The sequence below is a fragment of the Bidens hawaiensis genome, unplaced genomic scaffold (genome assembly GCF_021521415.1).
Source record: "Bidens hawaiensis isolate Kalapana, Puna unplaced genomic scaffold, B.hawaiensis_p1.1 tig00032023_1, whole genome shotgun sequence".
Lineage (NCBI taxonomy): Eukaryota > Viridiplantae > Streptophyta > Magnoliopsida > Asterales > Asteraceae > Bidens > Bidens hawaiensis.
Window position 1 is genome coordinate 72895 of NW_027495409.1, and position 27395 is coordinate 100289.

Sequence of the window (27395 nt, forward strand, 5' to 3'; positions counted from 1 at the left end):
ACATAATTAATACAATAATATATATACAAAATACCCGACCATCACATCCCCACACTTATCTTTTGCTTGCCCTCAAGCAAAACTCTAAAGTAAACATTAACCTCCGTCATAGGTATGTGAATTATCGCCATTAATACTAGTAAGGTTTAAGGTCATACCTAGTTTCCAAGACTGACACTTTCTAGATTGACATCCCACAAATACGATTAAGTGCTATAATAAAAACAATAGAGCTGTCTAGATGAGTGTACTTTGTTTCCGGTTAAAGCATACATGTTCATACCCCTCACACTATCAACACTCCTTTCGGTTTAATATCTGGACTAGCAAAAGATGTGCTAGTATATGTCTCTGCCCTCAAATACCAAATATGAGTCACAACTTAATAAGCTTGCAGGACAGTCTTATCTCCACCCATTAACCACCGGTTGCATAAAGACTCGGACTAAGGTTTTGCTGGGGCTTAGGTTGGGTGCGGAATAGGCATATTTAGTGACTAAGGTGGATGTAACTCAGTTTACAAATACACAAACAACTAATCAAAAATAAACAGACTGCTAATTACATAACTGAATAAGAACTGACTTTCTTTTTGCCATTTTTTTTTTTTTTTTTTTTTTTGCAGCTGATAGACAATATACTTAAGCAAATAAATATACAACTCTGATAAACACATACTTACACTCAACCGAGACAAAAGTACATTGTGTACTATGCTCAACAACTGACTATATACAACTCGATAACGAACTGGATTTCATCACACAGGGTTAAAATAAAGTGAAGGCCAAGGCTGAAATGGTGTGTAATGTTCAGTTTAATAAATGAAAAGAAATATGGTCCAAACGGGCTCCTAGGGGAATAATGTCGGGTAAGGAAATTTATTCAGTGGGGGAATAGTGTATGAAAGGGTTTTCTAAAGTCCTAATCTCCATACAGGTGGTGGTATTAAGATCTCGATAAGCATGTGACAAGCAATGTAAGGCCCCGTTACCGGTGCCTTACTTTAACGTTGGATTTGCTCATAAACACAGTTCATAATATCAGATTTAATAAAAAATTCGCGGAATAATATAAAAGTCAACCATTCATTAGAAGATATAGGTCAAAATCCGTTTTTTCACGATTTTTAAGACCATTGCGTATCGCGATGGCCATAGACCCTACCCGTCGCGTACCGCGACCTAGGAAAACCTCATATTTGGATTCCTCTCGTCGAGAAACCCAAAATGCATATATTATGGCTCCCGTAACTCATTTTCTAGCTCACGATATGCTCGTTTTACTTTAAGGTCGCATTTTGTCAACCCATCTTGTTCAGTTTTAGCATTGGCTTATGATTTCTCATCCATACTCTTCCCGAATCCTTGTAACACTTCCCAAGACATCAAATCATGCTTCGTTCTTCCTGAGATATAATTCCATGCTCGTACAGGTCTCGCATTTAGCATCTTTAACGATCAATTACCTGAAATACAAAAGCACGTATGAAGTACCAAAGTTCTAACAATATGCTCAATAAAACTACATAATTATTACACTTATATATATACAAAATACCCGACCATCATATTTCACATATTATTCCAACTCAAATGAAGATGATGAATGCAGATGCATCATTACCTGATTATCCATTACATCATGCTAACACTGTTGGTCCCGTTGTTCGCGGGTTCATTAAACATTGGGATGCTATGGAGGTTCTACTCTTTATGATGGTCTAGGATGGGAAATTGGTAACCAAGGACAAATTTTATTTGCAGATCCGCTTCTAACTCCCATGGTTATCTGTTTCTTTATACATATGTTGAATTCGGTTGATGTTTTTAATGCGGATATTAGATTTCTATTGTTACGGCTTATCTGTGTTTTGGCCATGAGCCCGAGTTATGCTTCTATAGGGTTTGGTCCGGGTTTCTTTCTTTCCTGTATCCCTACATTGTAATTACAAGATTCGGTTAATATGTGGTCCATTACTTTAAGGGTTGTGCATAAGGAATAAACCGAATGCTTTCTGTGTTTATTAACTTAATCAACGAGGCTTTAAATAGCCAGAATTCCGGCATAAACAAACATAAAAATAGGAACTGGAAACTGGAATAAAGATAAACATTAAAAACTTCAAACTAGCATAAAGAACCAGGCATCCCAGGGACTAGGCATTATTATTTAATAACGAAAAAACACAAGCCAAAGATAAGGAAGAAATTTGAATTACTGCTACCGACACCCCGGCTTAATTCAGCTACTTCGTAACACCCATTCCAGCCCGTAGATGATTAAGCTTGCTCTCCACCAAACTCCTTATGTAGTGACATTTTGTGTCAATATGTTTGCTTCGACTGTGCATAGCTGAGTTTCTTGTGAGGAAGATAGCTGACATGTTATCAACATGAATACTTGTAGCTTTCTTCTGTTCATAATGAAGATCAGCTAACAACTTGCGCAACTATACGGCCTGGCAGGCTGGCTTCATTTGTTGTGATATACTCTTCCTCAGTAGAGGATAAAGTCACCACCTGTTGATGTACATAAAATATACATCTTTTCGGCATCAAATAATCTCTAAAAACTGCAATTTCTATCTAATAACATAGCATAAAAGACTACTTATCATAATAAAACATAATTTCAGGTGAAACCAAGCCTCAAACGAAGAAACAAGCAAAAAAGACAAAGAAAAACAGAAGAAAACACAAGAAAACAAAGAAACACGCCCCCATGCCTCAAGAAACACGCCCCCATGCTTCTGAAACAAGAAAAGACAAAATCAGGAAGCAAAAGCACGGGGCCGTGCTCAGCATGCACGGGGCCGTTGCCACCTCACACAAAAGACAAAACAAATCTGGCACATGTCATAAAAATACACGGGGCCGTGCCTCATCTTCCAGATTGCCTATAACTAGTGGCTCATGTTGCATTCATCAAGTGTGCCTTGAAAAGAGTTCTCTCCGGTTTTCACTTATAAAAACACACACTAACACTCACTTTGAAGATCTAGTGAAGAGTTGAGAACAACTTCGCCTGAACTGAAACGGCGACAGTTTAGGAGGCCAGACGAGGTTTATTGGTGAAATTGGTGATTGTGAACAATGAAAACATGTAACACAAGAGATCTAGACGATCAAATTGGTTACGAACACGTCAAAAAGAGTTTGAAAAGTGGGTGTGTAATGGTTTGCATGAACGAGGTCCCAAATCAGACCAAAATGACATCTAATTAACATGATCGACACGAATTATACGTTATCCCGACCCTACACACCTTTAACACGGATCGAATTTGAGAAAAATAACAATGTTTGATTCGAGAGGTAACTTCGCCGAAGGTTAATTTACTTATAAGTTCGCTTGAAATTTGAGATATAAACGGTTTGACTGAGTTGACCTTTATATATGCTTGAAAAGGCTCAGGCGAAGTTATGGTTAACTTCGCTTATCCATAACTTCGCCCTATATCAACTTCGCTTAGTATTAAAATTTACACAACAGACCCTTATAAATTTGAACATTATGCAATTGTCTTTTAAAACTTCCTTTAAAGATTTAAATGTTACGTTCAACGACCAAGTAACCAAGTTTTATACCATAAAACGACATATGCAATGAAAAATTTAGAAATAAAGTACACGGGATCAAATTTCAGTCTTGACAGGGACTAGCATGTTTTAGAAAAGATCCGAACAGGAATCATACTAGTTAAGTGACTGTCACATAGATCCATGTTCAGCGGTATTATGACATAAAGAAACAGGTTGTAATCAGGTAAACTACTTAGTATGGTTTTCATCGCTTCTGTGATATGGATTAGGTTCAATTAAGCTCAAAATTTAAACAGACAACACATCAGAGATTGTGATGCCTCCTATCTATTCTCAAAGCTTATTTTGCTTTCCCTAAGTCACCCCGAGTTGACCTCGACCCGTAGTGTCTGATTAATCTGTAAGTACATCTTGATCTTTTAGAGTCTTCTACCCGTTCTGTTTCTTGCCTCTTGATTGACAATTATAACACACAAGGTTTCAGAAGGCTTAACCCCTTTTTTTTTTAATAATAAAGATTTACATAGTTTCAAACAGTAGACTACTGCAAGTCCTGAATCTGGATCACTGCAGGTACTTGACACACTATCTTCTCGGAAATCAGAACACTCACGGGCTCGTGTATGACTGGGTAATCGCTTTTCTGCCTATCATTCGAAAAGACGTATATGGAGACATACACAACTCTGAATGAGTCTTCCCTTTAAATCGAGAAGATTTAGTTAGTATCACTTTAACTTTTACGTACCATAAAAAGCTACCATAACATACAATGACTGTTCTAGAGTCTTTTAGGCCTAATAACTTCACTAGTTAAGCACACAGAAATAGTTTGTGTATCACTTTCTAAGGTTGGATCAATTTTCTTAGAAACATTGTATAGAAACTTCTTACGAAGTTGTAGACTTGAAAAATTATATCATCTCCCATAAAAATTTTAAATTCTATCGCCCCGATCAAGGCAAAGTCTTCAGGTAAACGGCTATCCTGAAGATCCAATGGATCAGCTGGACCGACCACATACGAATATGTGTCCTTCTAACTAAGTATGAACGACTATTTTTCAGCGAAAGAATAAAAACACATCATAAACCGCCCCGGTCACTTTCAGTCATCTGGTTAATGGCTATCCTCATAATCTACTGGTAGAAGTGAGGACCAAACACATCCGAAGACATGTCCTTCAAACTGAAGCAACCGACATAATTCTAAGCGATAGTGACGTTTTTTTTTAATTAAAAACGAAAAACACGGTTACTCGTGATTGATCATCCCATTAAGCTCAACAAGATTTTGAAAACGAGTTCTGTCAAACGCTTTAGTAAAAAGATCAGCGAAATTATCTAACGAATCAACCTTTTCGAGCACTATTAATTTCTTCTCAGCACAATCCCGTATAAAATGATGACGAATGTCAATGTGTTTAGTTTTGCTATGTTTTACGGGATTGTTAGTTACTGAGATTGCAGAAGTGTTATCAATACAAATAGAAGTTTGAGTGAAATTCAGACCGTAATCGCGCAATTGCTGTTGTATCCAAAGAACCTGGGAGCAGCAGTTAGATGCTGCCATGTACTCTGCTTCGCAGGTGGAAATGGCTACAAAGGTCTGCTTCTTGCATTGCCATGAAACCAATCTTCCTCCCAGAAACTGACATCCACCGGTTGTCGACTTCCTGTTCTGATTGCAACCTCCATAGTCAGAATCTGTGTAAGCGACCAAATCCAAGTCTCCCCCTTTCGTGTACCACAATCCCAGCTTAGGTTTGCCTTTGAGATACCGCAATATTCTCTTCACTCCCTTCAAGTGAGATTCCTTCGGGCTTGCCTGAAATCGAGCACAAAGACAAACTGCAAACATAATATCAGGTCTAGATGCAGTTAAATACATTAAAGAACCTATGATTGCTCGATATTGGGTGGGGTCCACGTCTTCATCACTATCCGATTCAGCACCCAGTTTGTGGTTGACGCAATCCGGAGTATCAAATGGAGTGCTGTCCTCCATCTTGAAGCATTTGAGAACGTCCTGGACATATTTAGTTTGATGGATGAACATCCCATCTTTCTTCTGATCAACCTGCAATCCTAAAAAGAAAGTTAATTCACCCATTGCACTCATTTCAAACCTCTTTTTCATGAATTCTTCAAACTCCTGACACATGACGACTTTTGATGCAGCAAATATGATGTCGTCCACGTAGACTTGAACTAGTAGAAAATCTCGCCCTTTTCTCTTGACAAACAGCGTGCTGTCGATCTTTCCTCTTTCGAACCCATTTTCAAGCAGATAATCAGACAAGGTTGAGTACCAGGCACGAGGGGCCTGATGTAGACCATATAGCGCTTTACTTAGCTTGTACACATGATCAGGAAAATCAGGGTCAGGAAAACCCGGAGGCTGCTCAACGTATACTACCTCATCGACTTTACCATTCAGAAAGGCACTCTTCACGTCTAACTGGAACACCTTCATTTCATTGTGTGCAGCAAATGCCAAAAATAGTCGAATCGCTTCCAATCTTGCCACAGGAGCAAACACTTCATTGTAGTCGATTCCTTCTTGCTGATTAAACCCTTTAACTACCAGCCTCGCCTTGTTTCTTATGATTATTCCTTTCTCATCTCTCTTACATTTAAAGACCCACTTTGTGCCAACAGCATGCACATTCTTCGGTTTTGCAACTAATTTCCACACTTCCATCTTCTCGAACTAGGCTAACTCTTTTTGCATGGCTTCGACCCATGAGCTGTCCTTTAGAGCCATTTGATAGTTCTTTGGTTCAATCTGGCTGATGAAGCAGGTGTACAAGCACTCATTAATGATACCCGTTTCCTTAATGCTTGCGTAAACACAGGTGTGCTCATTCAAGCTTCGTCTTGTTTGTACACCATCAGACAGATCACCGATCACGTTCTCCAAAGGATGATTTTTGTGAACTCCAGTAGTCGGAATCGTACTGACTTCCAGATTGTTTTCCAAGTTCGAAGAGAGTTCATCAATGGGTGATTGGTGTTGAGAGTGAAAAGGATTGTAGAATTCTTCCACAGTAGAGGCAGCAGGAATATCAACGGCACTTGACGAGGAAGGTTGACATTCATCGTATCTCGGACGGGGCACAATATTATCTTCCTCATCATACAGAATCTGTGAAGCAATTTTCTCATCAACTTCTGCAAAATCCAAGTAAGGCATATTAAAAGATTTGAACAGTTTATCATAGTCGAAAGCTTCAGCGGGTCCCATGCTAGGCATTGGTGGTTTGTAACTCGTGATGTCAGTGTTACATACCACTTCAACCTTGCTATTCAATAAATTAAAGACTCTTCTGTTGGGTGTCCCAACAACATATCCGAATAAAATACCTTCGTCGTCTTTCTAACCAAATTTAGAGTTTGTCTTTAATATCGTACATGGGGACCCGAATGGTTCGAGACCATTCAAGTTTGGCTTTCGACCATGCATAAGTTCATAAAAAGTTTTATTCAATCTTTTAATAATTAAAACACGATTAAGGATATAACAGGCTGTGGCAACAGCTTCAGCCCAGAACACCACGGGAAGTTTAGCATCAGCCAGCATAGTTCTGGCTCCTTCAATTAGCGTCCTGTTCTTCCTCTCAGCCACTCCATTTTGTTGCGGAGTATACGGGGCGCTGTACTGGTGGTCTATCCCTTTCTGTAAGCAGAATATCTCCATCTGGTAGTTCTTGAACTCTGTCCCATTATCACTCCTGATGTACTTAACCTTTCTCCCCACAATATTTTCAACCTTGGTAATCAGGTTAATTACCAACTGAACCGTCTCATCTTTTGTCTTCAGAAAGTATACCCAAGAGTATCGAGAGTAATCATCGGTTATTACCAAGCAGTATGATGTTTCACCTAGACTCTTTACATTCACGGGACCGAAGAGATCCATGTGAAGTAGGTCTAGGGTACTGACTATTGAATTAACCTTCTTGGAGTGATGAGGTTTCTTGTGTTGCTTTCCTTTCTTGCACGATAAGCATTGATCTTCAAAGTTAAAATTTTTCAAGGGAACACCAAGCACCAGCCCATTCTTGACAATGTAGTTCATTTTTCGAAGATGTATATGTCCCATTCTTCGATGCCATAACTCGGACTCAGATTCAGTTGCCTACGACAGAAGACATGACTCTTCTGTTGCCACCTCAGTTGACCTCATATCCATTACATATGTGTTCTTTTCTCTTGGAGCTTTCATCACCACCCATGCCTCTGGTATCTTGAAACCAGGATACAGAACAATTGCTTCATTTTTATTAAAGTGCACTGTGTACTCTTTGTCACAAATCTGAGACACGCTCAACAAATTATGCTTCAACTCCTCAACAAAATTCACCTTCTCTAACTTCATTTTACCATTTATCACAGTTCCAATACCAGTAATTCTACATCCGCTCTCTCCAGCAAAACTTACCCTACCTCCTTGAACAGGTTTCCATTCGTGTAACAAATTCTTGTTACCAGTCATGTGCCAGGAACAACCACTATCCACAACCTAATGATTATTTATAGTCATGTTCAACTGTTCCTGCACAGTTAACGAAAAGATTAAAATCTGGGGACCCAAGACCTACTGGTCTTGGGTCGATTAAATCTGTTAAACGGCATCCCGTACTTTGATTGCCCAAAGGCAGTTTGAGAGTGATTTCTGTAAGTTCTGAAAGGATACCTTCTTGAGAATTGACTATGGGTCCATCCAAACCTTAGTGGATTAACTGAGTTATAATTGTTGGTTTGGTTGTTAACTGGGAAAAACTGAGATCGATTTCTTTGACATCTTGGATAAGTCCAATGTCTGAACTTTGGTGAGTTCGCATTCTTCCCAGTATAGTAATTACCATTCGATTTATTTTCAGTTTTCGGAGGCCTCATACCTCTGAATCTCTGATTTAGAGGACAATCTGCAATCAGGTGTCCTATTTGATTGCATCTGAAACAACTCTTGTGTTCAACTTTCGTCTCAACAGTTGTTTCATATGTTGAGGTTGCATTACTATTCGTTTGTCTAACATATGGTGGGACAAACGGGTTTATGGGAGAGTTCTTTTCAGTTGGCTTATATTCCTCCCCACGTTTTAGTAACACTACCCCTTCTTTTCTCTCACTAGATTCGGATGTCTTGTCCGAATTTGATGAGACAGAACTAGGAACAGAAATCTTAACATTCGAAACAGGCTTACTTGTTTCGCTTTTACTAACTTCAGGTTCTTTAATCGAAACTCTGACAGGAACTGTCTGACTAATCTCAACATCAACAGATTTCTGATTACTAGGATCATACGTATAGTTATGGTTATATGGTGGTGGAACTTCAGAAAATCCAATTCCCCCTTTGTTAACTGGGGAACGTTGAACACTTACGATGTGATCAAGCATTGCTGAGGAATTTCTAAACTGTTCAATTTTTCTGTTTAATTCCACCACTTTTACCTGGTAATCAGCTATCTGTTTATCCCTTTCAGCAATTAGTTTGGTTTTTTCTTCCAACACTTCATAACTAAGATCAATTACTTGTATTTTATCAGCTAGACTGGCTTTAAGACTTCTGATATCTTTTTCACTAGCTTTTATTTTTACCGAGTAACTGTTTTCTCTAGTTTTAGTGTAATGATGATCTTCTTTTAGCGTTTTAAATTGAGTGTCCAAACTAACAAACTGATCAGTTACTGTTTTCAATTGTTCAGACAGATTTTCACATTGCATACAATGAAGTTCAGAACTTACCTCAGAGAGCTGATCGTTCACTTCTGCCATGTAAGCTTGATTTTCTCCCGTCACTTTCTCACTTCCTGCAGTTTCAATGTTCACCAAATTTGGCTGTTCGAAGACTTCCTCAACCTGTAGATTCCAGTTATACCCACCATTGTGTCTAGATATCATAGCCCTATTCTCACTACCTCCCCCATTCTGTTGTGCAGGCCTGTTCTGACTACGTTCGACTCTCTCATTTGTACATTCCTTGGCAAAGTGACCATTTTGTTGACAGTTGTAACATCTAACCTTTGATTTGTCAAAACCTGGTCTTTCGCCAACGAACTTTCTACCTGTTTTCTTCATGAATCTTTTAACCCGTCTTACTATCATAGCCATCTGCCATTGCAGATCCATCTCTTCTAGATCATTAGCATCAATCTGATCATAGTCTTCATCCAAAGTTGCGGGATCGACTATTTTACCTTTAATGTAATTCTCATAAGATGCAATGAAAGATGCATAGAGAGCAAACTGCTGTTCAGCTAATTTAACACTCATGGGCAACTGTGAGTAGTTACCAGTTGTGGCTTGAGGTTTTGAAGAATTATTTTCTGCAGCTATGAAACATACATCACCATCCATGTTGAGAGTCACATGACCATCCTGAGTTGAATTTGAGTTTGAGTCTCCCTTTGAGTAATAAGTAGAGGATTCTGACTTTGAACTTGAACTCGAAGTAACTTTCGCACCATACATTCCCGGATCCTGAACCTGATCAGTTGGTATCTCTTTCCGAACCATGTTAAGTTCAAAAGTTCGTAATTTATTGACTGCTGTTTCCAAATCGATATTGGCAAACTCTTTATCTTCTCTCATCAAAACCGTGTACATTTCCCATTTCGGTGGAAGAGCATCAAGAAGTTTCTCTACTATCTCCTCTTCTTTGTATACAATGGAGTAATTGCTGAGTTCGGTCATCAGGTGATAATATCTTGTGATGATATAATCAAGTGATTCATTTTTCAAATATTTGAACACCGAGAATTGGGTTTTTAGTAGCTTAATTTTGGATGCACGTATCCCCACATTACCTTCATATCGATTTTCTAGCGTTTCCCATAGCTCTCTAGCGGTTTTGTATTTCCTGAAGGTGTGAAGAATCTCTTGTGGAAGAGCCATGGTGATCGCCGCATGAGCTTTACTCTCTGCCTCATACATTTTCCTCTCCTCCTCATCCATCTTACTGTACTTCTTTATTTGATCACGACCCTCAAACAAGGCTGTTGGTGGAATGTATCCATCTTGTATGCACACCCACATCTTAGCATCTTGATATTTAACATACTGTTCAAACCGATCTTTCCACGCAACGAAATCGGTACCCTTAAGCATTTTCGGAGCCTTAGTTGCTGAACCGGCTTCAACTTCCATTTTCACCAGTTCCGTAATGTTTATCGAAGTCATTGCTGAAAGAAACACGACTTGAAAACACACAAAAAAAAATTTAATTTGAACAGTGACCAGTAGGCGAAGTTATTCTTAACTTCGCTTAAGCTTAACTTCGCTTGATTCCTTAACTTCGCTGAAACCTTAACTTCGCCTGCTGATTAACTTCGCTTAATCTTAACTTCGCTTGATTCCTTAACTTCGCTGAAACCTTAACTTCGCCTGCTGATTAACTTCGCTTAATGACAACTTCGCCTGATATCAACTTCGCTTGGTTGATAACTTCGCTTAAACTTATAACTTCGCCTAAACCCTACGAACAGTGACGGCAACTTAGCCTGATGAACACAAGGTTTTTGCAGGTTTTAATTTGACGTATTGCGAGGTATGCGAAGGTGTAATGGGTTATATTTGATAGTGGGAGATGGGTAGGACACAAAAACTCGGTATTTCAACGTAAACTCGTCCCGCGAATAGTCGAACGGAACGATTTCTACACTCGTGTGATAATCCCGAACCACACAATCACAAGCAAATGCTCTGATACCAATTGTAGGTTCCCAGCCGGATCTACACAGAAATATCTCGTAGTACGTAGGTGCGGAATCCCTACGTAAGACGATACGAGCGTAGGACGTAAACTACGTTAATACCGAACACGAACACACGTTACAATACTCAAAAGACACGTTGTATTGCAACACTTAACACGTGATGTTCAAATCACAATTACACGTACTGAAAAACTTTTTTTTTAAATACAACCCGTAACATATGTTTATATATGTTACGACAACTTCGCCTAACAGACTAGGCGAAATTGTCAATAACTTCGCTTGTCCACAAGTTCGCTTATATCAAGCGAACTTGTGAGACAACCTATCTAAATCAAACCAAAACAAACTAACACGATTACAGACACAAACATAACACTAGATACTGAACTACTGACATCATGTACCAACAATTATCGAAACACGGATCCTTATATTTTACTTAGAAATGATGAGATATAAGTTATGGTGAATTTTTCTAAACCTTGGTAATCCGAAAATGGCTTTGCTTAGGATATCAAATTAGTCAAGGAAACCATATGTTAACGGAATGTGTAATTATAACCTACATAAATCAACCAATGGGAGGTTGTGTGATGAACTACAACCACCCGAAGTTGTTAGAATTGGTATTTGAGAAATCGAAGTCAATCCTAATCTTTCTACTTTACGAAACTACTTGTCAACTCAAATCGACATCATTGAGATGGTATGACATTAGGAAATGGTGGACTTTAAAATGCGCATACCATCTCCTTAGTGCCGAAGATGCTCACTTAAGGTTTAAGGAGCTATCTATCATATATTGCTACGGCAAGTCTATCACATGTCTACATATTAATTATCAACGCTAAAAATGGAGTGGATTCTTGATCTTAGATGGTAAACTTCGCATAATTGAAAAACCCGTTTAGAATCTCTTGTCTCGGTCACCTATATATTATATATATAAGCATTTATATTTTATAAAAAGCTCAAAAAAATTATTAACCCCAAAATGATTAAAACCTCTGATTAAAGTAAAACAACGATTTATTATTAGAAACCTTTGTGTCCACGGATCGATACTTGGTTCTTACCAATACTATTCTACATATACGATAGGTACACTTGCCTATTTTGTGTGTGTTTAGTCTTTGTAGAAATCACTTTTATAAATTTAAAACACGATCTTGTGCAAAAGCTAGATATCCAATCCATCATATTTTTACAAGCCGCGCACACAGCACAACACCTGTACACCAAGACACAACTCCTGACCCAACTTAAAACACATTTGCAGATATGCTTTCCTTATCTTCTAACGATTATGCCCAGTCACTATCTGTATATCTCTCTTAACACAACTTCTTTTGATGCTTTATAAAATAACCCATACTCATAAGTCCCTGAAACATACCTTAAGATTCTCTTGGCTATTCCATAGTGCAACTCTGATGGCATTTGCGTGTAACGAGACACCATCCCAACTTCAAACTGAAGGTCGGGTCGGGTATGTGTCAAAGCGCTTGAGTAGGTCCATTGCATACTTTCTTGCCCCTGCTTTAACTTCCAGACCCAAAAAATAGTATGTCACCTTTTTCACATAAAACCGTTGGTTCACCGAAAATTCTGTGATACCCATTCTTTTCAAGTAAGCATCAATCCTCCCATACCAGGTCCTGGGTGCCTACTTAAGCCCATACAGGGCCTTATGTAACTTGTGCACCCTATTCTCTTGTCCCATTTTTTCAAACCCGGGTGGTTGCATGACAAACACATCTTCTTGTAATGGCCTGTTTAAAGATGCAGACTTTACATCAAATTGTAAACCCTTCCAACCCCTCTGAGCTACTAGAGAGAGGATCACATGTATGGTTTTACACCAGTGAAAAAGTCTTCTCATAGTCAATTCCATACTCCTATGCATAACCTTTGGCAACCATTCTTGCTTTATACTTATGTATTTGCCCATCTGCATTCTACTTCACTTTGTACACTCACTTCAACCCAATGGCTTTCTTATCTTCTGGCAAATTGGTTAAGGTCCACTTCTGATGATCTTTTAATGCTTGTTGTTCAGCCTTCATGGCTTCTACCCACTCTATGCGCCCTAAAACCTCCTTAAAAGATGTAGGTTCCATCAAGGAGAGAGAGCAAGCTAACAGCGAGCTACTATAATCTGGTGGATCAATAGAACGTGCATTAGCATATAGATCATTTAATGCCCTTACTATTCAAGTCTTTGAGCGTGACCCACTATCTGTAGTTTCTTTCAGCATAGTGTTAGGGGATGCTGTTGCCGCTTGTTCACCTTCACCATCAGTTACCTCTAGTTGAACATCTTCATCTTAATTTCTTTCAAGTAGTTGTTTCTGGTACAACATGCATAAGATCAGCCAGTAAACCAAATTTCCCATTCACATCTTCACACCATTTGGACTGCTCATCAAAGATGACATCACGTGTGGTAATGATCTTCTTTCATCAGTTCATACAACCTGTATGCTTTAGAAGTTGATGAGTACCCACTACCCAATGAAATTACATTTACTTGACTCAAGAGTCTAATTTCTTCCTGTGTTAACCCATATGCAACACTCTCAAATACCTTCAACTTGTGTGCTGCTGACTTTTGACCATACCAAATTGGATATGGTGTGACACCTGTTACTGACCTGGATGGTGATCGATTACGCACGTACACGGCTGCAGCTACTGCTTCACCCTAAAAACACTTACTCTGTTGCTTTTCATGCACCATACTCATGGCCATTTCAAAAACTATTATGTAATTACACTCACCACATTCTTCTCCCAGGGTATAGGGTGACGTGAGTGCTCTTCTAATGTCATGCACTCTTCAGACTTGTTGTGTAAGAAATGCACCCAAGTCATTCTACTAAAATCATCAGTGAATAGCAAATAATAAGTATTACCTCCAAGTGATTCAGTGGGCATTGGTCCACATACATTCGTGTGAACTATTTCCAATACCTTAGTAGATCTCCACGCACCAGTTGGAAAAAGGCTTGCGAGTTTGCTTTCCTAATAGACATCCCTTTCATACTGACTGCTTCTTTGTTTTTGGCAGGCCCATCACAAGTCGCTTATTACTGAGCGTTTTTAAACCATTTTAATGAAGATGACCATAACGTAAATGCCAATGCCATTATTAACCATTGCATGAGCAGTTGCTTTGGAATTAGTTGCATTCAAGGGAAAAGTGTTATTACTAGACATAGGTACCTTGCAAACCAACTTCCCAGTCTTCTTGCATGCCAAAGCACAACTGCAGTAAACGAACTGGACGAGACCTTGTCTGTGTTTGTCCGTTAAGTTTTTATCGGACAAACGGACGGCTCATGAACACTCTACGGAACGAAAATTCGTGTCCATGTTCGTTCATTAAGGAATTGAGTTTGTTCGTTTCCGTTCGTGAATATTGTAAATGGACGTTAACACACACTAATGGACAAATGAACACTAACGAGCACTAATGGACAAACAAACACTAACAAAAACAAATGAACATTAATGGACAAACGAACATAAACGACTTTAACAGAGAAAAAAACATAAACAATTACATATTAATTCAAAATAATAATCATAAATCCACACAAGTTCACCCACAAATCCAGAATTACACCACATGATATCCAAAAAAACTTAGCACTTATCATTGTAATTAAAACATAATCATATCGAAAGAACGTCTTGAAATTCAAAATCCACAAATATTTTTGTGTTTCACGTGAAACAAGCTTCAAATTCTTCATTCTTCAAGGAACCTAACCAGGCGGACGTAATCGAACTTAACCGGACATAATCGAACGGGCGTAAATGAACACATTACCAACGTTCACGAACACTATTGAACAAACGTGGCCTTCGTCTGTGTTCATTTGTTAAGTTTACCGAACGAATATATTCTGTTCATGTCCGTTTTGTTTATTAAACGGGCGAGCATAAACGAACTTCCCGCCGAACGGATGACGTCTAGTTTGCCTTACAGCCCTTGCACAAGCATCATTATCAAATAAAAAAGAGTAGCCCGACTTCATTAACTGACCAATACTTAACATATTGTACCCCTCTGGTGAGAACTGGACATTATTCAGTAATCTATGCTTACCAGCAGCCACCTCCAGTCTAAATAAGAATATTTACCCAGCTTGTTCCTGTGTTTGTTTCAACGTGACTGCATATTGCATCACTTTCCATTACCCATCCTTACATGTACTTTGGTGCGAGGCTGTGATCTAATGTTTTGAACAACGGGCGCTCTCCTGTCACATGGTTTGAGCAACCACTGTCAAGGAATCATATACTAGCATCTGACCTGTGGCTTCCCTCATCAGCCATATGTTCCATCGCCATATACAACTGCCCCTTGTTTTCTTCTTCTTCATCACAAATTGCCCCTCCAGCAGTCGGCTTTAACATGACCATAACGATTACAGTTGTAACATCGAACTGGAGATTTACCACTACCTGAACCTCGTCCCCTTCCTTGACCACTGCTTCTAGATGCACCATTCTCACGACCTCTATACGCTAGAACCTCACCATCTTTTCTAACTTGGAAAGCAGTGTCGTCCTCCACTCATTCAACCTTCCTATTAACACTACCCTCATGAGCTTGTAGGGACCCCATCAATTGATCAAAAAGACAACTTTGACGTGTCTTGGCATTCTTCTCAACATGATCCCAACGAGGGGGGAGGCTTCTCAACACTTCTCTACCACCAGTTGATCCGACACATCCTTACCATAAGCCTTGGAGCTTTATTGTTTTGACCTTGGAATCTCCCTGATATTCAGTCTGTAGGAGAGTCCAAGCTTTTTGTGACATAGAGGCTACAGCAATACGTGAGAACACCTCATCATGTACAGCTTGTTGAATTAATGAGAGCGCTCTCGCATCTTTCTTTATGTTTTCCATTAATCGTGGCCGATCGTTATCAATTAATTAATCAATCAATCATACCCAGTGAAGTCCCACCAACAGCAAAGCTATAAGTAGGATCTGGGGAGGGTGGGATGTAAGCACACCGTACCTCTATTCAAAGGGATAAAGAGGTGGCTTTCAGAGAGACCCTCATCTCTAGAATACATATGTATGGGGCAATATAAGGAAATCAAAGCTTTAGAATACATATGTACGTGGCCGATCGTTATCATTCTCTTTAAACCCACTGCCCACCTTATCCCACAAATCATGAGAAATTAGCAGTGTCTTCATCATTATGCTCCAGAATTCGTACCCCTCTCCTTTGAAGATTGGTAGAGCATAGAGGAGTCGATGGAACGGTTGCTAAAGCGTAAGACGTAGTCATGATCAAGAGCCTGAAACAGATTAATCTACCAGCAAGAGTCTTTAGGTGAACCACAGATTGCGGCTCTGATACCACTTTGTTGGATCGAATAACACAAATTAAGTGATCAAAATTATAATTGCACAAAGAGAAAAGAAATAAGCCGAATGCTTTCTATGTTTATTAACTTAATCAACGAGGCTTTAAGTTTAAATAGCCCGAATTACAGCATAAACAAACATAAAAATAGGAACTGAAAACTGGAATAAAGATAAACATTAAAAGCTTCAAACTAGCATAAAGAACCGGACATCCTAATAACTAAAAAAACACATGCCAAAGATAAGGACAAAAGTTTAATTACTGCTACCAACAGGGTTCGCTTATCTCAGTTCGGTTTTTTCGGTTTTGCATCCATTTTTTAGGTTTCATGCAAACCCGAATTACTTTTACAGTTCGAATTACTTGGTGCAGTTTTAATGATTCTTTTATTTATCAAATTCAATCAAGTTTTATTCTTTCACAGGTGGTCAAAGAACAGTTGGTGCAGTTAATGTTTGAAACATTTAACATCTCAGGCTTTTATGCTTCAGTGCAAGCAGTATTATCATTGTATGCAGTAGGACGCATTTCAGGTTGCACGGTTGATATTGGTCATGGAAAAATAGGTACTTAACAAAATAGCTCATGACTATATTAAACCTATAAATTATTAAGTTTTACTTTACTGATATTATTTTTATGTTTTTGTGCTTTTGTTCAGATATCGCTCCAGTAATTGAAGGCGCGGTTCAACACATAGCTTCTAGAAGGTTAGAAATAGGCGGTGCAGATTTGACAAAGTTGTTTGCACAAGAACTTGCATTGTCAAATCCACATATAATATAAACCTTGATTGATATTTCATCAGTTGAGAAACTAAAAGAGCAGTATGCTTGCTTATGAAAAAATGTTACAAAGAGCAGCATACTTTGCCAGATGGCCAGGTGGGTCCCACACCTTTTCTTCTATTTTGCTCATGAATGCATCTATGCGATTAAGTACGTGTTTTGGTGTTTCAGGTGATGTCAATCAAAAGAGAGAGGTATACAGTTGGCGAGGCCTTGTTTCAACCGTCTATATTGGGCTTAGAGACCTATGGGCTTGTTGAACGGCTTGTTCAAATTATCTCCACTGTATCGTCTGAAAATCACCGACAGCTGTTGGACAACACTGTTCTGTGTGGGGGAACAGTTTCCATGACAGGTATTTTTTTCTTTTTTTTAGTTATATGGTTTTAATATTAAACGTCACTAGGGGTGTAAACGAGCCAAGTTGCTCGTGAGCTACTTGAGATTGGTTCATGAAAAGCTCGTAACAAGCTGTGAGATTAAATGGGTTTGAGCTAAAAATAAGCTTGTTTAATAAACAAGCCTGACTTCGAGGTGGTTTGTGAGCCCTATACGAGCCCCATTATTTATGTAAGTTATATTAATATGTTAAAAATAGGCTTTTGTAATACTCATTTATGATGAAATAAATATATAATATATATTATGTTAAATACAAAAGTTATATATACAGAATAATTGCAACTACCTATAATAAATGAGTCGAACTTGAGCTTGAAACCAATCACGAGCCAAAATTGAGTATTAGGTATATAGTTTGAGACGAGCCGAGCCCAAGCTATTAAAAGCTAAACGAGCTGAGCTAGCTAGACACAGCTTGTTTACACCACTGGTCATAATTTTGAATGACTTAAAGAGGTCAATCAACTTTTTTATTTTTTGTGGGTCAAATCGTTTGATAGCTATCCTTAGTGTACTTTTAATGCATACAACATATTAAATTGCGTTACTAAGAGCATTAACACTCCATACCTCATCCCCATTCCTATAATATAACAAAAAGACATCTATTTCTATATTTATTACTCATTTTCGAAAACCTCACGTTCTACTCCCCATCCATTTAATTAAATAATATTTATTTATTCCTTTTTTAAATAAATTATTTTCTCATTTTCGAAAAACCTCACATTCTACTTCGCATCCATTTAATTAAATAATATTTATTTATTCTCTTTTTAAATAAATTATCTATTTCTTCCACTCACATACACTCACAAAAACAATAAAAGAACAGGATATGGGGGTGAAAAGTACCCCTCAAATATGGGGGATGAGTATGATTTCCCATAAAAACATTGGGTTGGGGATGGGGGAATGGAATGGAGTGAATTTTTAAGCTATTTTGTTATAATATAAAGATTGGGTTGGAGAATTTGGGGTGCAAATGAGTCGAGCCCGAGCTCGACTAGGCTTTGAGCTCGGCTTGTTTATAATACACAGAGCTCGAGATCGAGATTGGCTTGTTTCGATCTTAATTTTCTAAAGCTTGAGCTCGGCTCGTTTAATATTTTTTAATTAATTTTAAATATTTGAAGTTATTTTATATATTTTTTTCAATTATAATTTATATAACATGATATATATTATTTAGTAATTTTTCATAATATTATATAGATTTTTTAATAAAAATTAAATACATAAATGAGCCGGCTCGAGCTCGATAAGTGAAGCTCGGGATCGGGCTCGTTTATTAAATGAGCTTGGTTTTAGGCTCGGGCTCATGCTCGTTTAAGCTCAGCTCGATCGAGCTTTTCAGGAGTCGATCTCGAGTAGCTCGGCTCATTTATACCTCTATTGGATATGGGAAATGGAGCGTGAATGCTCTTAAAAGGTTCTGTGGTCATGTTAGAACAATTTAACACATAGATCCATGAATAATTTCATTCTATACATGAGTCATACCCGAACAACAATGGTACAAGTCATTGATGGGAGTACGGGACAAAGTCTCATACGAAGTAAAAGTAATACTATACCGCCTAATTCATGGCTAAATGAGTAGTTTATTTCTAACATGACTATATTGGTAGAAGTATAACACACTCTTGAAATGAATATTTTTGTGAATTATTTATTAAAATGAGGAAAAAGTTGTTTTAAGGTCAAATAACACACATAAATATGATTATAAATTTGAATAATATTTGTGCATTTTGAATTGCAGGCACCAGACTACATGCCCGAGGATTTATCCATGTATTCAGCATATAACAAAGACGGATTATGATGAAACTGGACCATCCGTTGTCCACCGCAAATGTTTCTAGATAACTTGTCGTATAACGTTGCCCTACTTAATAAATTTGTAAGGCTATTAGGTAAGAATTTATCCAAGCATGTAGTGTATATGATGAAGATTAACATTTGCTAACTAATGAACCCCAAAGTGTTGTTTCTTGATATTGCTTGTTGCTTGTTTAATTTGTGTATCCCTAAAATAAAAAAGCATTATCGTCTTCTATATCAATTGATAAACAAAATGAGTAAAAGTAGATCTATGATTAAAATGTTTGTCAGGACTATATAGACGTGTGAAATTGTTCTAACGTAACCGTAGATGTATAATACTAACGTGATAATATGAAACGTACGTCTATATCCTTTCTTACGCTTCTATCTAAAACTGTAACCGCAACCGTTTTTTTTTTAGAAAATATGAGTCATATGGCCTTATATTTTCGAGTGAGATTAACAAATGGTATATATAGTATATATGTTTAGAAGTTTTAAGTAAGAATATTAACACCATTAATGTAAAACAACTATATTGATATTATCAAATTATCCTATTAGTGTAGACACTTAATAATATGTGAATACCTCACTATAATTTATTCTACAATATTAACATATACATAATCAAAGTATTAAACAATGTAAATATGTAATATTGTAATTCACGTTTCCTTTCTTTTGGCCCGCAATACCTATTATATTTGGGCCTCTTTGACAATATGTTTAAAACACTGAGTTTTGTTTCCACTAGCGTTTCAAAAATGTTTGTTGACCTTTTAGGTCAATACGATCTCATTGGTGAAAGTTGACTAGCCTGACCTCTGCCACCGTGCTTCCCATGGAGCGGAGAATGGTGAGCCGAGTGATAACGGCGGTCACGTTGTGGACCCGTTGGTTGGGTTGCATGGACCTTAGGCTCCTTTGGTTTTGCTTTGATATCGCTAATCTCTTGCAAACTAACCAAAACTTCTTCCATTGAAGGTCGGTTTTTTGGGTCCGCTTCAAGACAGTTCAAGATGAGCTCCGCCGCCTTAACCGCTCCTTTTGGAGGGTAGTCATTTTCTAGCCGCGGGTCTATGATTTTTCTTAATTTTCTTCTGTCAGACAATGATGGCTTAGTCCATTCCACCGAGTTATGTTGTGAGCTTGGTCGGTTAGTGTCTAGTACCTTTAGGCCCGTTATTATTTCTAACAGTACAACTCCAAAGCCATAAACGTCACTTTTAACATATAAATGACCTGTATAAATCACAAAACTTCTATTACAACATTTTTTGAGCAATGATATAAATACATAATCTTTATCGGCAATGACTTACCTGTTGCTATGTACTCTGGAGCTGCATAACCGTATGTACCAACTACGCCTGTCGAGACATGAGATTCACCATTCACGGGACCCAATTTTGCGAGCCCAAAATCCGAGAGTTTCGCATTAAAATCCTGCAAAGATAATTTAATATTAAATTTTCAAAAAGAATAAGTTTATACTATTTTAAATTATGATAAACAAAAATTTCACTTACCCCATCTAATAAATATTCGCTGATTTAAAATCTCTATAAATAACCTTTTTTCAGTATTGTGCAAAAAAGCTAACCCTTGTGCAGCTCCTACGGCAATTTTAATCCTCGTACTCCATGAAAGTGGTTCTGCACCTTCTGCGATATTTAATAAAAATTAATTATATATTAAGATGTTAAATTTATATAAAATTTAATTAATTAATATTAAGAAGTTACTTACTTTTAAAAAGATGATTCTCAAGACTACCCTTTTGCACATATTCATATACAAGAAGAAATTCTTTATCTTCCCAACAATATCCCACTAATTTGACGAGATTTGGATGGCTAAATTTTCCCAAAAAATTTACTTTTGCCTGTATACAAAATTAAAATTATCAAAATAAATCAATTAAAGCTAAAATGCATTACTAACAAGGGTTCATGAAAATGGCTAAACTAGGTTGTAAATGAATCAAATCGATCGAGACATACTCAATATTAACAAGCCAATTTCAATGATTACGAGTCTGATTTTCATACACCGAGCTTAATTAGAGCTTAGTTTAGGTTTGTAAGTCGAAGAAGATATTAATTATACAAATATAATAGCATTAATTAATAATAATAATACATCACATAAATGCATAAAAACTATTAACTTATTAGTATATATTTACGATACAAGATCTAAATAATATGTAATAATATAATATAGTCTTTGAAGCAGTTATGAGAGTTTGACTTAAAGACAAAAAGTCAACCGTAACATAGAAGAGCATTAAAATATCATGAACTAATTAATAAATAAATCATTTAATAAAGTAAATAAGTAGTACTGTAATATTTATAGAAATTAATTTATAGTATACATGCTCTTTGAAGATGTCAAACAAACTTTGCCCTCCAAAATGTCAACCCTTTGACCAAAAATTTTGGGGTCCCCCTATATAGATGCTTTAATATTATTAAATTCTATTTAGGAAAAAATAGTGATTAAATATTAATATGTGGAAAAACGACATGTGTGTTGGAAACTTTTTTGTGAGGTGTTCATACATGCCTCTTATTATATGTAGATAATAGTGTAGTTGATATTCTATTTTTTTCTATAAATATTATTTGTATACATATTTGATAACTGATAATGTGAGAGTCGGTTACTGGAAAACACATGTAACTTTTAAGTCACGAGTACCCTGCTAATCATTAGAAAACATTTTTCACTGAACATAAGACCTTCAAGTGAATTAAAGTCAGAAAACCAGTTCAATTCGAAATTAATCACTCTCTCCCCTTAAAACTTAAATCATAATTATATATTAACTTGTACTATAATTGAAGGGTATGCACCCGCCTTAACATCGAGCGGGGCGGAACAACCCACAAGATATAGACAAGAGGCTTGAAATCAGGATGTCATGAAGACACAAAGCCAAAACCTATGCGCGTGGCGCATATCACATATGCTCACGCATATCACATCTGCGCGTGGCGCATCACATATGCTCACGCATATCACATATGCTCACGCATCACATATGCTCACGCATATCACATCTGCGCGTGGCGCATATCACATATGCTCACGCATATTACATATGCTTACGCATATCACATGCTCACGCATATCACATCTGCGCGTGAGAATAAAGAGAAGACCTTGCGCATCCCCGGGATAGGCGCATAAAGGACAACACAACAAATGAGACAATAGTCTAATCCAAATCAGGATAAGGACAACCATGATTGTACTCATCAGACAACCTTCCAGAAGGTATCTTTTAAGGAATAAAGAATGTGCTGATGTTGACAGCTGCCAATGAAGGGTGGACAACTCAGCAAAACCCATGTGCCACCACGTGATGGCACATGGGTCAGGTAAAATACCTTGGTCAGAGAATAATCAATGAAAAAGCACCAGGTGTCCTAAGTACACGTGGCGCGAAGCAATAGGAGGAGGCCAAAAAGGCCCTAATTGGGTCTGAGCCCAATCATTGGAAACCCTAATACTATAAATACCACACCACCTCCACAGTTGGGGTCAGGCAAGAAATATATTCTGAATCCTTTACTCATTTTCACACTCTTATCTTCTCCTGCAATATCTTATCTCACACCGAAGGGTTACCCCAAAGAGGACCCCTCTGTCCCTTTCTGAGGGGTAAGCTCACGGTGCTGTTCGTTTTGTAGGTGAAAGAACTCGTATCTCGGAAAACCATCGGTGATATAGCACACTCATACCCGAGGAACGTAGATCGAATTCAAGTAAGTCGATACACGTTTCTTCATTGGCGCCATCACCTATTACAACGGCAACAAAACCACTATTTCATCAGTTTTCTCTGAAAATCTTCACCATGGTTTCCGGTGTTCGAAACAATGATCAAGTTCTGGAGGATAATGAGCTTGAGGACGTTAATGAGGGACATCAGGTTCTGAGGGCGCCGCGTGACACTGCGCGCACCACCAGTAACCATCCCTTCAACGCAACACCTCATAGCCAGACTGAAACTCCCCCAGACGATCTCACGTTCCAAAAATCTGACTGGTACAAAAGAAAAAGAACCAATGGGTCCGGAAGTTGAAACCAATGACCCTAAATAATGGCTCATAAACGAACAACGGCGTTTAATGGACAAATACAATGAGCCGGTAAAACAAAAAAAGTTAGCCGACTTAACACAAAGGCTCGCATTTGATAAACAAACCATTCAGGGAACAACAAAAAAGGCGCGCGCGCCGGAAGACGTCATTCTGCTCACACCGAACACGCTGATATTAGTGATGAGGAAGAGGTGCACAGCATGAGGAAAACGCGAGATACTCATGCAGGAGGTTCACAGCTTCGCGCACACATGAACATAGCACCTGGAGCCAAGGCTGATATGGATCTATACACACCATACAACCCACAAGCGAAAGAGCAAGTGGACGTAACACACCATATAGGCCAGCCATCTTGGTAAAACATTCAAAATTCACTGAGCGCATTGCGAAGGCTCCCATTCAACACAAAACCAAGATGCCAAGTGGTTTAGGCAAGTACGATGGCACAACAGATCCAGATGATTTCTTACAAGGTTTTTACAACACTGGAAACCTAGAAAGCTGGACGATGCCAACATGGTGTCACATGTTTGCTCGCTGCCTCACGGGCGCAGCGCGTGTCTGGTTCGAAAGCTTGCCGACAGGACAAATCGATGGGTTCGAAGAGCTATTGGAAAAGTTCCAGGCTCACTTTGTACAGCAGCGCAGACACACGCGCGACCCCGATGACATCATGCACTGCGTGCGTAGGAATGATGAAACCATTGAGGACTACATAACTCGTTTCAATCAGGAATCTCTTGCAATTAGAGGCATCACTGAACAACTCTTGCGCGTTGCCTTTATACAAGGTGCGCGCAGTGATCAACTCCGCAGAGCTCTCGTGAGCAGAGAAGGCATGCCAACCCCTTGGGCTAAGCTTATGGAAGCATCGCGAGTCTTCGCGCGAAATGAAAAACAAATTGCCCAAGACAGAGCAAGAGATAGAGGGCATCAAACAGATGCACCACGCAACAATGAAAGGAGGGGCAAACAAAACTCCGTATGGTCCAGGTTGCAACAAACCAATTATTCTCCCGCAGAAAAGCAAGCGCAACAAAGTTCACCCCAGCCCCAAAAAGATATTCTTAATCGCGGAGAGGGTGACAAGAAGGAAGGCGGCAGAGAGCCTAATAGACCTCTACCAAGAATATGGACTCCCCTCACCAAAACGCCTTCGCAAGTGTTAAGCACAGAGAATGTCCAGTTTAAAAGCCCCAGCCATTATTCCATAAGGGACCACCAAATAGTGGCAAATATTGTGAGTTTCACAAATCCACAAGGCACAACACCGATGCATGCCACCATTTGAAGGATGCGATCGAAAAAGATGTGAAATCAGGCAAGTTGGCTCACCTAGTAAAAAACCCAAGACCAGAGAACGAACAACCAGACGGAGCCTCAGCCAGTAAAAAATTCAAAAGAATCTGTGTAGCTGAAAGAGGAAGGCAAGGGCAAAGATCGAGGAAGAGAAGCGCGCAAATCCAAGGGGATTGGCGCGAGCAACAAGTAATCTTTCCAAGAATCAGAGGAGGCCCGTCTATCAGCAGTCCTCTAGTCATCACTGCACACATCGCTCATTATGAGGTGTCAAGAGTCCTGGTGGACACCGGTAGTGAGTCAGACATCATGTATAAGCAATGTTTCAGGAAGTTGGATCCAGAGGACCAAGCAAGGCTCGAAGTTGTGATTGCACCAATCTCAGGTGTCTCAAACGAAATTATTCACCCCCTAGGTCAGATACAATTCGAACTAACTCTGTGGGATGAGAAGCACAAGCGAGCTGAAATTGTCAACTTTCTGGTCTTGCCCACCACTTCATGCCATAGTATGATCTTGGGTAGAGGAACGATTGCCCAATTCAACGCCATACCGTCACCAGCGCATGGCGCGTTGGGTTCCCAACACCAACAGGAGTAACATTTGTGTATCGAGATCATTTATGCGCAGTAACAAGTATACCTCGAGAAGGGAGAATGAAGCTTCCAGTGGCAAACAACGCGCCAGAGGAATGGATTCTCAACCCAAAATTCCCAGAACAAACAATCACAATCAGAGCTACGATATCAGATGACACAAGGGTAAGAATGAAAAGATTGCTCACAACGTATACGTCAGTCTTCGCGTGGAAACAGTCTGATATGACTGGGTTTCGCGAGACCTGGCGCAGCACTCTCTCAACACATTCAAGTCTGTAGAGCCAATTGCTCAAAAAAAAAGAGTCATGGGAGACGAGAAGGCAAAGGCCATGAATGAGCAAGTAGAAGATCTACTGCGCGCGAATATCATTCGCCCAATACGATACCAAACATGGGTAGCCAATCTGTGATGGTAAAGAAGAGCAATGGGTCGTGGAGAATGTGCATTGATTTCAAAGACCTCAACAAAGCGTGTCCAAAAGATTGTTACCCCCTCCCAAAAATTGACGCGAAGGTGGACTCTGTGGCGACATTTAAGCTCAAATGTTTCCTGCATGCCTATAAGGGCTATCACCAAATTCAAATGGCACCGCAGGATGAAGACAAGACTGCTTTCAGAACTGACAAGGGTGTTTTCTGTTACACAAAAATGCCCTTTGGTTTGAAGAATGCAGGAGCCACTTACCAAAGACTCATGGATGCAATTTTCAACGAGCAGATTGGAAAAAACTTAGAAGTCTACGTGGATGATTTGGTGATTAAAAGCAGGGAGGAAAAACAAATGCTCAAAGACATCGAAGAAACCCTTCGGCGCCTAAAGGAAGTAAACATGAAGCTCAACCCGAGCAAATGCACATTCGGCGTGGAAGAAGGGAAATTTCTCGGCGTAATGGTCACCAAGGATGGTTTCAAGGTGAACCCAGAGAAGCTGAGGCTATCCTCAGCATGCCCTCACCATCCACCATGAAGGAAGTTCAAAAGTTGAATGGTAGATTGGTATCAATTAACAGGTTCCTAGCAAACCATGCAAGCAAATATACCACATTCATTAACACATTGAGAAATTGCTTAAAGAAAAGCCAATTCAAGTGGACGCCTGAGGCCGAGCAAGCTTTCAGTGAGATAAAAGAATGTCTGATAAATCTGCCTGCGCTCACGGCTCCACTACCTGGTGAAACTTTAACGTTATACCTGTCAGTAGGAGAACGCGCCATTGGCGCAGTATTGTTGGTGGATCGCAAGGGAATCCAAACACCAATTTATTATGTAAGTCGGGTGCTGACAGATCCTGAGACGCGCTACACCATCATAGAAAAGTTAGTTTTATCACTAAAGTATGCGTCGCGCAAGCTTCACAGATATTTCAATGGTCATCCTATTGAAGTCCTGACTGGTTACAACATCCAGCAAGTCTTGCGGCGTCCCGCGCTCTCAGGAAGGCTGACAAAATGGGCGCTGGAATTAGGGGAGCACACGATCACCTATAAGCCTCGTCCAGCAATCAAGGGACAAGTCTTAGCTGATTTCGTCGCAGAAATCCCTGAAGGAAAAGTCGAAGAGGCTCAGCGCGAAGTAGACCCTCCGCAAGCCAATAATGAAGAAAACGTTTGGAGATTATTCACTGATGGATCTTCAAACAACGAAGGGTCCGGCGCAGGCCTCAAACTGGTGGATCCAGAAAATCAT

General features: G+C 38.9%; 1 protein-coding gene and 1 pseudogene across 2 annotated transcripts; one reads left to right on the forward strand and one right to left on the reverse strand.

The window, feature by feature from the left end:
- Positions 1-1590: 1590 nt before the first annotated feature.
- Positions 1591-17955, forward strand: LOC143582826 (actin-related protein 7-like; annotated as a pseudogene). The gene is made up of 4 exons (XR_013144047.1): positions 1591-1786; positions 17095-17236; positions 17332-17554; positions 17630-17955. The product of XR_013144047.1 is annotated as an actin-related protein 7-like (transcript).
- Positions 17956-20215: 2260 nt separating this feature from the next.
- LOC143582825 (putative serine/threonine-protein kinase PIX13) lies at positions 20216-21578 on the reverse strand (the record flags this gene model as incomplete). The annotated part of the gene is made up of 4 exons (XM_077065310.1): positions 20216-20935; positions 21016-21146; positions 21267-21357; positions 21443-21578. Coding segments are annotated over 4 exons (816 nt in total), but the record flags the coding sequence as incomplete, so codon positions are not given.
- Positions 21579-27395: the final 5817 nt, after the last annotated feature.